Source organism: Oncorhynchus tshawytscha, linkage group LG33 (genome assembly GCF_018296145.1).
Source record: "Oncorhynchus tshawytscha isolate Ot180627B linkage group LG33, Otsh_v2.0, whole genome shotgun sequence".
Taxonomy (NCBI): domain Eukaryota; kingdom Metazoa; phylum Chordata; class Actinopteri; order Salmoniformes; family Salmonidae; genus Oncorhynchus; species Oncorhynchus tshawytscha.
The window spans coordinates 25655902-25669597 of record NC_056461.1 but is presented as its reverse complement, the minus strand read 5'-3'; the positions used below and the strand labels follow the sequence as shown (position 1 = coordinate 25669597).

Sequence of the window (13696 nt, the reverse complement as noted above, 5' to 3'; positions counted from 1 at the left end):
AATTTTTACAAGGATTAAATGTCAGGAATTGTGAAAAACTGATGTTAAATGTACTTGGCTAAGGTGTATGTAAACGTCAACTGTATATAGGGTGTTGAGATTGAGATTAATGGTAACAATTCTAGTAACCAAATGTGAATGACTGTGGATTCTCTGGGACTCATTGAATTGGCATCACAAAGAAGAACCATTTGGTATCTTGTAGTAGCCCCAAGAAAGAGACAAGAAAATTATATCAGAAAAACTAACAAGGAGACAAAACAAAAGTGAGACAGACAAAACAAGAAAATCTAACATGTCAGGCACATTCGTTTTTGCAGACTTTTACCCTACATAGTAGTTCACAATTTGTATGTTAATAATTTGTGGGTAGTGTAGTCCATCATGCGTCTCAATTTACATGAGTAGAACAAGTATCCAAGACTATGATTTATGTACATGTGACTTTTTCATTTTTTTATCTAGTGTAAGAAACCCCTGATCTCTCAAAGTGCCCATATTTCAGAGTGTATAACTCTGTATGTGCGTGAGTGCGTGCGTACGCGCGTGTGAGATATGGCAGATGGTTAGAGTCTATGACCATTTCTGTCTTTACAGATCCTCACTCTCTGATGCCAGAGTGATTCATAGGTTTGCAGTGGGCTTCGAGACACGCTTGAGTCCCACCTTCATCTCCTCTCCACCCCAGAGAGTCAACCTCTCTTATCCCTCCATCCATCCATCTCCCTCTCACAGCTCCCAAACAGAGCAAGAGCGATAGCGAGAGAGCAAGAGAGAGAGGGGGAGGGGTTTGATGAAGAGGAAATTGGTTTAAACAGTGAAAGGAAATGGAATGAGCTTCCCAAGTCTCATCGACTGCTGTAGATCTCATACCAGGCCAGCTATGGAGCAAAAGTTTTGCATTTGTATTAGGATACTGAAATGGAATTTCATATTTTGGAATTTGGAATGCACAAATTGAATCATAGAGTTCATCATTTGGACTTGTATTTCACGATTTGTCACTGAATTGAATAAATATTTAATTTGGTTATAAAATTCAATTGAATATTTACAGTGCCGTTTTTATTCAATTCATACATGTTAAATCCAGGCCGTAACACAACAAAATGTGTTATAAGTCAATGGGTATGAATACTATCTGAAGGCACTGTATTCAGACACCCTGACTTTCCCACTTTTTGTTACGTTACAGCCTTATTCTAAAATTGATTCAATCTACACACGATACCCCATAATGACAAAGCAAAAACAGGTTTTTGGAAATATCATATTTACATAAGTATTCAGACCCTTTACTCAGTACCTTGTTGAAGCACCTTTGGCAGTGATTACAGGCTTGAGTCTTCTTGGGTATGACGCTACAAGCTTGGCACACCTGTATTTGGGGAGTTTCTCCCATTCTTCTATGCAGATCCTCTCAAGCTCTGTCAGGTTGGATGGGGAGCATTGCTGCACAGCCATTTTCAGGTCTCTCCAGAGATGTTCGATTGGGTCCGTTTGGGCCACTCAAGGACATTCAGAGACTTGTCCCCCCTCCTGCGTGCCGTGGCTGTGTGCTTAGGGTCGTTGTCCTGTCGGAAGGTGAAGCTTCACACCAGTCTGAGGTCCTGAGTGCTCTAGAGCAGGTTTTCATCAAGGATCTCCCTGTACTTTGCTCTGTTCATCTTTCCCTCGATCCTGACTAGTCTCGCAGTCCTGCCACCACCATGCTTCCCCGTAAGGATGGTACCAGGTTTCCTCCAGACGTGCCGCTTGGCATTCAGGCCAAAGAGTTCAATCTTGGTTTCATCAGACCAAAGATAGAACTACCAAAGGGGGTGGAGTTGTGATCTCCTGTAGAGATAGCCTGCACAGGCACCCGCATAGATATCATCCTGACCAACCTGCCCTCTAAATACACCTCTGCTGTCTTCAACCAGGATCTCAGTGATCACTGCCTCGTTGCCTGCGTTCGTAATGGGTCTGCAATCAAACAACCACTGCTCATCACTGTCAAACGCTCCCTAAAACACTTCAGCGAGCAGGCCTTTCTAATCGACCTGCCCCGGATATCCTGAAAGGATATTGAACTAATTCCATCAATTCCATCAACTGGCCTAACTGGTGAAATAAATGTGAAATATATAATAATTGTAATAATCTTGTTTCTCATTTTGGCAAACTCCAAGCGGTTGTCATGTGCCTTTTACTGAAGAGTGGCTTCCGTCTGGCCACTCTACCATAAAGGCCTGATTGGTGGATTGCTGCAGAGATGGTTGTCCTTCTGGAAGGTTCTCCCATTTCCACAGAGGAACTCTGGAGCTCTGTCAGGGTGACCATTGGGTTCTTGGTCACCTCCCTGACCAAGGCCCTTCTCCCCTGATTGCTCAGTTTAGCCGGGTGGCCAGCTCTAGGAAGAGTCTTGATGGTTCCAAACTTCTCCCATTTCAGAATGATGGAGGCCACCGTGTTCTTTGGGACCTTCAATGTTGCAGAAATGTTTTGGTACCCTTCCCCAGATCTTTGACTCGACAACAACCTGTCTTGGAGCTCTACGGACAATTCCTTCAACCTCATGGCTTGGTTTTTGCTCTGACATGCACTGTAAACTGTGGGGGATTATATAGAGGTACCTTTCCAAATAATTTCCAAACAACTGAATTTACCATAGATGGATTCCAATCAAATTATAGAAACATCTGGATGATCAATGGAAATAGGATGCACCTGAGGTCAATTTTGAGTCTCATAGCAAAGGGTCTGAATACTTGGGTAAATAAGGTATCTGTTTTTATTTTTAATACATTTGCAAAAAAATTATACCTTTTTTCTTTCTTTGTCCTTATGGGGTAATGTGTGGCGATTGATGAGGATATTCTAAAATTGATATAAAAAAATAAATAAGTCTGTAACATAACAAAATGTGGGAAAAGTCAAGGGGTCTGAATACTTTCCAAATGCACTTAACATTCGGTTTTAATATGGAAGATATTGCATTCATTGTTGATACAAACTATTATTTGAAGTTTTCAAAGTTTCCTATATTCAACTTCTTGGATGCATTCAAATTCACTTCTCTAAATTCAGATTCAAAACCAGAGATAACAGCCTGGGCTCTATATTATATAAAGTACGGTTTTATAAGCCCAGCTACTGCTATGGAACGTGTGGAGTAACTTAAACTTGTCTGTGCCGCATGAACACCCAATATCAACAAATGGCCTTGGAGAAGATACACATTTGCCTGTGTGGTATTCTTTTTATAGGCTTAGTCAATGGTAATGGATAGGGTCCACACACAATGGGATACTGTGTCCCAAACCCATCACTAGACCCTTGGCTGACTCCTCGCAAATCTGAAAGGACTGGATATGTCGGTGTAGGAATCAGCTCCACCTCTCATACTCACTGGATAAATGTTTCTATCAAATTACAAAAATGCTGTTGTTATAGATGTGAAAGAGACACCATTAGGACGCTGGAACTGTGAAGGTGTCTATTCTTCTTCCCACAAAATGGAACTGGGTTAGCATTAAGTGGTCAGACTAGCACTGGTTGTGTCCACTGTGATCAGCCAACAAAAGGGGCTGAAATTGATAGCCAAGTTCAATTAGTTTATGAGAAAATGTAGATCACTGAATAAACATCAAACATAGGGACCTTGATTTCTCTTTCTTTACAGTAATATGTCTCCATCTGTCCTCTATTGCAGCTCTGACACAATGGTTTGTGATGGAGGTCCATTCAGGCTGATAACATAAAGCCAAGTAAATCCATTCTCCCACCTTACAGTGAGTGGGCTATGACAGTCACCAACTGAATGCCAGTTACAGTGATTGTCTGTTATGCCTTTAACAGTCTTAACACGAAGGACATACACTATATATACAAAATTATGTGGACACCCCTTCAAATTAGTGGATTCTGCCATTTCAGCCACACCCGTTGCTGACAGGTGTATAAAATCGAGCACACAGCCAAGCAATATCCATAGACAAACGTTGGCAGTAGAATGACCTTGCGAAGAGCTCAGTGACTTTCAATGTGGTATCATTATAGGATGCCACCTTTCCAACAAGTCAGTTCGTCAAATTTCTTCCCTGCTAGAGCTGTCCTGGTCAACTCTAAGTCCGGTTAGTGTGAAGTGGAAACGTCTAGGAGCAACAATGGCTCAGCCGCACAAGCTCACAGAACCGCTGAGTTCTGAAGTTCGTAAAAATCGCCTGTCCTTGTTTGCAACACTCACTATTGACTTCCAAACTGCCTCTGGAAGCAACATCAGCAAAATAATTGCTATATTTCTCTGTCCTTCACTTTGCCTCTCTCCTTTCTCTACCTCTTTCTTTAGCATAACTGTCTCTCTCGCTCACGGTGAATTTCTCTACATCTCTGTCACATTCTGTGTCTATAGGTCTACTTCCCTTTCGTTCTCCCTCTCTCATTCTCCCATCTTTCCCTGTGTATGTGTGTGTTGTATTATCTGTTTGCGAGGAAAGACATAGCTAGCAGACTGAAATCCCCTTAGGACTGCTGACACTCCCATCGCTACGGAGACGACAGCCAGGCAGACAGGTTTCCATTACCAGAGCTGAGGTGTCACCGTGGGGACCACCATCAGGCCCGTCATCAGTCTATGACATCAGTCTGAATCACACAGGCGTCCCAGGCTGAGACGGGCTGTTACTGGTGGGTACAACCCAGGGTCACCTCAGGACCCCTGCTGACAGATTACTGGAAGTGGCTTGGGTCTTCCAGCAGGACAGTTCAACATCATACAACAGTTATATTATAACTAATCTCACTGTTTTTCATTTACCTTTCTTTAAGCGTCTGTGAATGCATTTAATAGGAGATGTTTGTACCAGTATTAGGTTAACCTATTTTCATCTATCCTGCATGTTTTTCTTTCGCTCCGTCCACTCTTTATCCTCCTTCAGGCTTTCCTACCAATGAATTGTGTTTATATGGAAGGAAAAGGATTTCCTAAAACGAGTCTCAGTATTTGCCTCTAGTCATTTTCTGGTGTCTTACCTTGATGGCAAGGTCACAGTGTTGGCTGGCGGTGGTCAGCTGCTCTATCTGGCGGTCCACCTCGGCCACAGACAGGCTGCATGTGCTCTTCTTCCTCCCACACAGCACGCTCTCCAACCCCGTCAGAACCCGCTGCAGCTCTGAGTTCAGGTCACTGCAGTTGTCTACAGGGAGAAAGCACAGGTCCGGCTCAGACTGGTCTAGGAACATATTCATGTTTTAAAGCCTAATGTAATGTAATGTCAGGCAAACGGAGTTCATGCCACTGCAGTACAGGGAAGAAGTCCAGAGTCAAACGGATCTGGAACCAGATGAATGAATTCTAGTGTGCAGGATGCTGGTCAAAATAGTAGGACTAGAGCCAGATACACTGATCTAGGAACAAATAATCAAACCTCAATGTGGCTAGAACAACACAGCTACTGTAGTCTGCATGAGCAAGGTGACCTTGGAGCATAGTGTTGATGTTTTGTGTGTTAGGGCCATACTGCTAACCAGCCATGTACTAAATGCTAACGGTTTAACTGAGTGCCTGGATTAAGCTGCTGCTGGCATGCTGCAGGCTAGTAACGCACTCATTAAACCGCATCACACACACATCTGCTGTTTAGAGAGAACATAACACACACCACAACTATTTGAGAGAAAGACAATGATACAAGAAGGACAATTATTTTTCATATTATATGACAATATTGAAATTCAGTGCATGTAAACACAGCGAACTACAGATAACACCTGTGGAAATCAAACCCACAACCCTGGGTTGCAAGGCAAGCAGCAAGCTCCAACCAACTGAGGCATGTAGGGCTGTCCCCGACTAAAAAATTATCTTGGTCGACCAAGGGTCGTCTGTTCTTTCGACCATCGATTGGTCAACCTTTTTAAACGTGTATTTTTCCATATATAGACACACCCTACAGTATGTGTTTTCATCAAATCAACCATAAAACACACACGTGACAAGAGCGAGCTGAACCACAATTGATTTGATTGTGCTGGCCGGCCTCCTCCTGCTGCAGCGACCACCACAGAACATCAACAGTGTTTATAGTGTTGTCTCTCTCTCCTTCCTGCTGCAGCGACCACCACAGAACATCAACAGTGTTTATAGTGTTGTCTCTCTCTCCTTCCTGCTGCAGCGACCACCACAGAACATCAACAGTGTTTATAGTGTTGTCTCTCTCTCCTTCCTGCTGCAGCGACCACCACAGAACATCAACAGTTTTTATTACAGAACATCAACAGTGTTTATAGTGTTGTCTCTCTCTCCTTCCTGCGTTGAACATGAAGCTGTAACATAATTACAGCCATTTCTGTTTATAGTGTTGTCTCTCTCTCCTTCCTGCTGCAGCGAAATCCCTCATTTATTTAGGAAAAGAACATTTTTTATTACTCTTGCCTCAACCAGCCATTTCTGTTACCGAAATCCCTCATTTATTTAGGAAAAACATTTCCTCTTGCCTCAACCCCGGCTCTCATGCATCGCATAGACGTGACCAACAGGGCCTGACCTATAGCAGATCATAATCACGTCAATAAACTGTTATAACAAACTCTGAACACTATAACACGTGACAGTTTGGTTGCTCAGGAGGTAAAAGGGGAAGTCAGGTGTGGAAACATTTTACTAGTTGTGGAAAGTACTGGAGTTCAAGAAAAATAAAGTAAGGAGAGAGCCCTGCGTGCATATTATGTGTGCCAAACAGGTGCTGTTAGATTACAATATAATTTGAATAAATTATAAGCGCACCAGAGAGTCTGTTGTAAATTTCCACAGGTCTAATGTCCATTGCTCATGTTTCTTGGCCCAAGCAAGTATCTTCTTATTATTGGTGTCCTTTAGTAGTGGTTTCTTTGCAGCAATTAGACCATGAAGGCCTGATTCACGCAGTCTCCTCTGAACAGTTGATGTTGAGATGTGCTTGTTACTTGAACTCAGTGAAGCGTTTATTTCGGCTGCAATTTCTGAGGCTGGTAACTCTAATGAACTTATCCTCTGCAGCAGAGGTAACTCTCGGTCTTCCATTCCTGTGGCGTCCTCATGAGAGCCAGTTTCATCATAGCGCTTGATGGTTTTTGCGACTGCACTTGAAGAAACTTTCAAAGTTATTAACATGTTCAGTATTGACTAACCTTTATGTCTTAAAGTAATGATGGACTGTCGTTTCTCTTTGCTTATTTGAGCTGTTCTTGCCATAATATTGATATGGTCTTTTACCAAAAAGGGCTATCATCTGTATACCTCCCTACCTTCTCACAACACAACTGACTGGCTCAAACGCATTAAGAAGGAAAGAAATTCCACAAATGAACTTTTAAGAAGGCACACCAGTTAATTGAAATGCATTTCAGGTGACTACCTCATGAAGCTGGTTGAGAGAATGCCAAGTGTGCAAAGCTGTCATCAAGGCAAAGGGTGGCTACTTTGAAGAATCTCAAATTACTTCATGATTACTACATGATTCCGTATGTGTTATTTCATAGTTTTGAGGTCTTCATTATTATTCTACAATGTAGAAAATAGTAAAAAAAGAAAGAAAAACCCTTGAATGAGTAGGTGTCCTAAAACTTTTGACCGGCAGTGTATATTTGCTAACATTTCTAAAAACCTGTTGTTTCTTTGTCATGATGTGTTGATTTGTATTTGTATTTATTTATTATGGATCCTGTGGTCTAGAAGAATTAAAGGCAGTTTATGCGATAAAAAAAAAATTACAATACATTTACAGATTTCACAACACACTGTGTGCCCTCAGGTCCCTACTCCACCACTACCACAGTACAAAATCCATGTGTACGTGTGTGTAGTGCGTATGTTATCGTGTGTGTGTGTGTATGCATACGTCTGTGCCTGTGTTTGTTGCTTCACAGTCCCTGCTGTTCCATAAGGTGTATTTTTAAATCTAATTTTACTCCTTGCATCAGTTACTTGATGTGGAATAGAGTTCCATGTAGTTATAGCTCTATGTAGTACTGTGCGCTTCCCATTGTCTGTTCTGGACTTGGAGACTGTGAAGAGACCTTGTGGCTTGTTTTGGGGGGCATTCAAGGGTGTCCGAGCTGTGTGCCACTAGTTCAAACAGACAGCACGGTGCATTCAACATCTTAATACCTCTCATAAATACAAGTAGTAATAAAATCAATCTCTCCTCCACTTTGAGCCAGGAGAGATTGACATGCATATTGGCTCTTTATGTACATCCAAGGGTCAGCCGTGCTGCCCTGTTCTGAGCCAATTGCAATTTTCAAAAGTCTGTTTCAAAGTCTGTTTTTGTGGCACCTGACCACACGACGGAACAGTAGTCCAGGTGCGACAAAACTAGGGCCTGTAGGACCTGCCTTGTTGATGTTTAGTTAGAGTGCTACTTTATTATGGACAGACTTCTTCCTATCTTAGCTACTGTGGTATCAAAATGTTTTGACAATGACAGTTTACAATCCAGGGTTACTCCAAGCAGTTATATCACCTCAACTTGCTCAATTTCCACATTATTTATTCTAAGATTTAGTTGAGGTTTAAGGTTTAGTGAATGATTTGTCCCAAATACAATGATTGTAGTTAAAACAATATTTTGGACTAACTTATTCCTTGCCACCCACTCTGAAACAAATTGCAACTCTTTGTTAAGTGTTGCAGTCATTTCAGTCGCTGTAGTAGCTGACATGTATAGTGTTGAGTCATCCGCATAGATACACTGGCTTTACTCAAAGTCAGTGGCATGTCATTAGTAAAGATTGAAAAAAGTAAGGGGCCTAGACAGCGCCCTGGGGAATTCCTGATTCTACCTGGATTATGTTGGAGCGGCTTCCATTAAAGAAAACCCTCTGTGTTCTGTTAGACAGGTAACTCTTTATCCACAATATAGCATGGGGTGTAAAGCCATTACAAATACGTTTTTCGAGCAGCAGACTATAACCGATAATGTCAAAAGCTGCACTAAAGTCTAACAGAACAGCCCCCCCAATATTTTTATCATCAATTCCTCTCAGCCAATCAGTAATTTGTGTAAGTGCTGTACTTGTTGAATGTCCTTCCCTATAAGCATGCTGAAAATGTGTTGTCAATTTGTTTACTGTAAAATAGCATTGTATCTGGACAAACACCATTTTTTCAAAAAGTTTACTAAGGGTTGGTAACAGGCTGGTTGGTCGGCTATTTGAGCCAGTCATGACTTTTGGTTCCCTCCATATCAAATCAAAGTTTATTTGTCACGTACGCCGAATACAACCTTACAGTGAAATGCTTACTTACAAGCCCTAACCAACAGTGCAATTAAGTAAAAAATAGGTATTAGGTAAACAATAGATAAGTAAAGAAAAAAAAATACAGTAAAATGACAGTGGCTATATACAGGTGGTACAGGTACAGAGTCAATGTGCGGGGGCACCGGTTTGTCGGGCTAATTGAGGTAATATGTACATGTAGGTATAATTAAAGTGACTATGCATAGATGATAAACAGAGTAGCAGCAGCGTAAAAGAGGGGTTGGGGGCACACACCTTCTAGTAGGCTGAGACTGAAGATATGGCAAATAAGAGTGGCAATATCATCTGCTATTATCCTCAGTAATTTTCCATTGTCAGACCCCTGTGGCTTGTCATTGTTGATAGACAACAACAAATTATTTACAGAATTCAAAATTACAATGCTTGTCTTTCATAATTTGGTCAGATATACTTGGATGTGTAGTGTCAGCATTTGTTGCTGGCATGTCATGCCTAAGTTTGCTAATCTTGCCAAAAAGAAAATCATTAAAAGGTAGTTGGCAATATCAGTTGGTTTTGTGATGAATGAGCCATCTGATTCAACAAATGGAGCTCAGTTTTCCTTTTTTCCCTAAATTTAATTTAAGGTGCTCCAAAGTTTTTTTTCATTTATCTTTGTTTCATAGTGTAGTTTCTTCTTCTTTTTATTCAGTTTAGTCACATGATTTCTCAATTTGCAATACGTTTGCCAATAGGTTGTGCAGCCAGACTTATTTGCCATTCCTTTTGCCTCATACCTCAACCATACCGTTTTTCAATTTCTCATTAATCCACAGGGACATAACAGTTTTTACAGTCATTTCCTTAAATGGGTGCATGCTTATTAGTAACTGGAATAAGCAATTTCATAAATGTATCAAGTGCAAAGTCTGTTGTTTGCTCCTCATTACACACCACGGACCAACAAACATTCTTTACATCAACAACATATGAATCACTACAAAACTTATTGTATGACCTCTTTTACACTATATAAGGCCCAGCCTTCAGAACATTGGTTTTCCTAGATACTACATTGTGATCATCACATCTGATGATAAAAAAAATAAAAATAATGTTTATTTATTTATAAGGCTGTACCGTAACAAATGTGGAAAAAGTCAAGGGGTCTGAAAACTTTCTGACTGCACTGTACAATTTCAGTAGCCTTAGAGTGACGGACTGTGCCATCCTCACTGCCCCCACAATGGATCAGTCCACTCAGGCAGGTGCCAATCAGACAGGTGTCTTGTACCCCATGATTGAAGCAATTTGTTTTGCTACTGCCCAACTAAAGAAATCTTGGTCGACCAACAGCCTATCAGTAAACAATCAACCAGTCGACTAAATGGGGTCAGCCCTAAAAGGCATGTACCACTTTCAAAGCTTCAGTTCCCTATTCACTGTGTCATCTTCATATCTCCAGAAGGAATCAAATTGGCTCATCAGAAACTAATTTAAATTTGCATATAAATAAAAGCCCTGCAAAGCATCCAATACCCCCATGCCGATGGTGAGCACCTGCTGCCATACTGCATCCACGATGATGATGATGATTATTAGTATCTTCCCAGACCTAGACAAACATAGCCTGGGTACATTGTGTGGAATATGGAAATGTGGAGAGCGACTTAGACGTTTTTCCATATGTCCCCCCTTCTCCTACTGCTGGAGGGGCAAAGAAGTAAATGCAGGTTTTGCCAACAATTCGAAAGTAATTAGTGCTGTGCGAACGAACGTGATGATTAACAAAACTTAATCCTTGTGTGTGTGTGTGTGTGTGTGTGTGTGTGTGTGTGTGTGTGTGTGTGTGTGTGTGTGTGTGTGTGTGTGTGCGCGCGTGTGTGTGTGTGTGTGTGTCGGCTACAGCTAGAGACAAAGACCTGTAATGAATGAAAAATATGTTTTTCTTCTCTCTCTGCTCACCGTTGAGAATAGGGAAGAAGAGAAACCAATGAAGCTCTTTACCATTGACAAGTGATTGCTGGGTGCACTCAGCACCATTGATAGAGGGGAGAATAAATAACGTCTCGAAGGAACTGCTGCACGGACTCTGCTGAATCAATTTTCCATTGTGGGAGTGTGCTTGCGAGCACACATGCGCACACACAGCCACATACACACGCGCACATAACTGCTCCTCATTCGATCTCCACTAGAAGCCGATAATTGTGTATTGGGTGCCATCAACCCTATAGCAGTTGGTTGGCAACAGGCCATCCATCAAGGGAGGATATGCACAGATACTGTAGGTCACAGAGTACATCTATGGGCACAGATAGGTAACAGTCTCTCCATGGGAGAGATGACTCATATGAACCACTGATCGAAGCAGTTATTAGTGAAACAGAAAAGCGAAGATTAGCCTGAGAGCATAAACACATTCATTCTACTGATGGAGTGGAGCAAACTCCGGCTTGGTTGTGAATGTGTCCACTAAACCATAGAACGAGGGTATTCAGAGCAAGACAAACTCATTTATAAGAGTTGTATGTGGGTTTACAGTCAAGCACTGCAGTGTCCTTTCTTACCCATGTTGGCGGTCGCCAGGGTGGAGTGGTTTTCAGCCAGTGAGACGGAGGCCACGTCCTGGTCGATGCTGCGTCCGTCCTCGTTGACCTCGTGCTGGCTGTGGCTGAGCTCCGAACGCAGCTCCGAAAACTCATCCTCCTCCCTGAGGGGCAGAGGGTCACTGAGTTATGTCGGAGTTAGGGCAAAGTGATATGACACTAGCCTTGTTGACATATGTGTTTGTGGTTCGATAACACTGTAATTTCCTGGCAAACAGACGAGTCAGCTAAAGCATAAAACTGATTTGGCAACCAGGCAGGTGTGATAATTCCCTGCAAAGTTTGTTTTTTACTTCAATGTTGTTGTCATGACCACACACACACACACACACACACACACACACACACAACCAGATGATGGTGTATAGAATCGATCAGTGGGAATGAGAAATCATTTTGTTTTGTAGGGCATCAGCTATTTATCTTAAAATAGAAACAGTAAGTGTGTAGATGTACCATCATGCCCATCTTAAGCCTTGAGTATAGTTAACATGGTTAATATCTGGAAAAACGACCTGAGAAAACCTACAGTATAATAGGTCCTTTGATTCAAGCCCTCTGAGATCCAGCCTATATACTGTAAGTTTAGCATCCGTTGGCTGTATTTTGCCGTTTTACAGGTTATTTCATGTGATTAGCTATGACTTATTAAACATGGAAATCTATGCCTTTCATATAAGGCGGGAGTGAGAATTTGTCCTTTTCAAATATGCACACTTTCCACATGAATATGCAAGCTGATTAACTCTATACAGCACGTAAACATGCACGTGTTTGTGTATTCGTGCTTCAGATGAGAACCCTATGCAATTAAGCAATAGTGACGTCCCAGTCTGAACTTCTCAGGCATAAGTATTTAAATATATGCACAAGCATGAAGATCATGTGTAGTTTTAATGAGAGGAAAGCTCCCGGTGTGACCAACCTGCAGGAGAAATGTCAGATCTAAGAAGTGCAGTGTTTACACGTCTGTGAGACTGAGCACATCGGATTATCTATTAGATGAAGCACGGACACCCCACACCTATGTTGATACCACTTGTCCTCCCTTGCAATGACGGCTAGGTACATTTATCGAGGAACATTCCTAGATCCGAATGAAAGCAGCACACATTTCCACATTTTGAATGAATGTTGATTCTTGTGCCTGTGTCTCGGATACTGTATTTTGTCTGCCACACATGCCTGGAGTTGCATTGGAATAATGGATTCTATCCAAACTCTATCCAATAGGTCTATGTATGTAATACAGAAATAAACAATATTGGTGAAAGTAGTACTGCAGTAAACAACGTCACTGCTGCTACCAAACACTAATATGTAACATCTTGCCTGTAGCTCTGAATTATAGGGTTGTTTGGTTGCATTTCATTGGTTTGACACAATCTTTTGATTGCACGTCTGTGAATTAAATAGCCGGGCAATAAATACACATCACATAGTTCTCACAAGGTTGGCAAATAGAAAGTACTGACTCACGCTGTTATGTGCTGTTCTGACAACATGAAGCAAGATACACTGATTTGGCATGGCACCGTTTATGCAAACATAAACACACACAAACAGAGAATGAAAGAAAACAGATTCAAAAAATTCCCCTTCTCCAAAATTCATAAGAATCTATTACCTAATAAAAAAAACAGGGTAACACTTTATTTGGATAGTCTGTAGAGCATCTACAGATGGCCTAACAGTAACTATCTATTAACCCTTACCCTAGCCTTAACCCTTACACTAACCCTTATTCTAAACCTGTAAAGCATCTACAGATGGACAATCCGGACTATCCAAATAAAGTGTGACCAAAACCAATACGCATTTTGGAAATGGAGGAATTTTGGGGGGCTGCCATTCTTGAGTTCATT

The 13696-nt window shown here is 41.5% G+C and overlaps 1 protein-coding gene across 4 annotated transcripts in view; it reads right to left on the bottom strand.

Annotated features, from left to right (window-relative positions):
• Window positions 1-13696, bottom strand: part of LOC112233454 (colorectal mutant cancer protein-like) — a 125896-nt gene that overhangs the window by 45921 nt on the left and 66279 nt on the right. For all 4 annotated transcript variants that reach the window (XM_042311043.1, XM_042311044.1, XM_042311046.1 and 1 more), the window contains 2 exons: window positions 11793-11935; window positions 5014-5177 (listed from right to left, as the gene is read on the bottom strand). In XM_042311043.1, the coding sequence (XP_042166977.1) occupies window positions 5014-5177; window positions 11793-11935 (307 nt within the window). The remainder of the gene's footprint in view (window positions 1-5013; window positions 5178-11792; window positions 11936-13696) is intronic.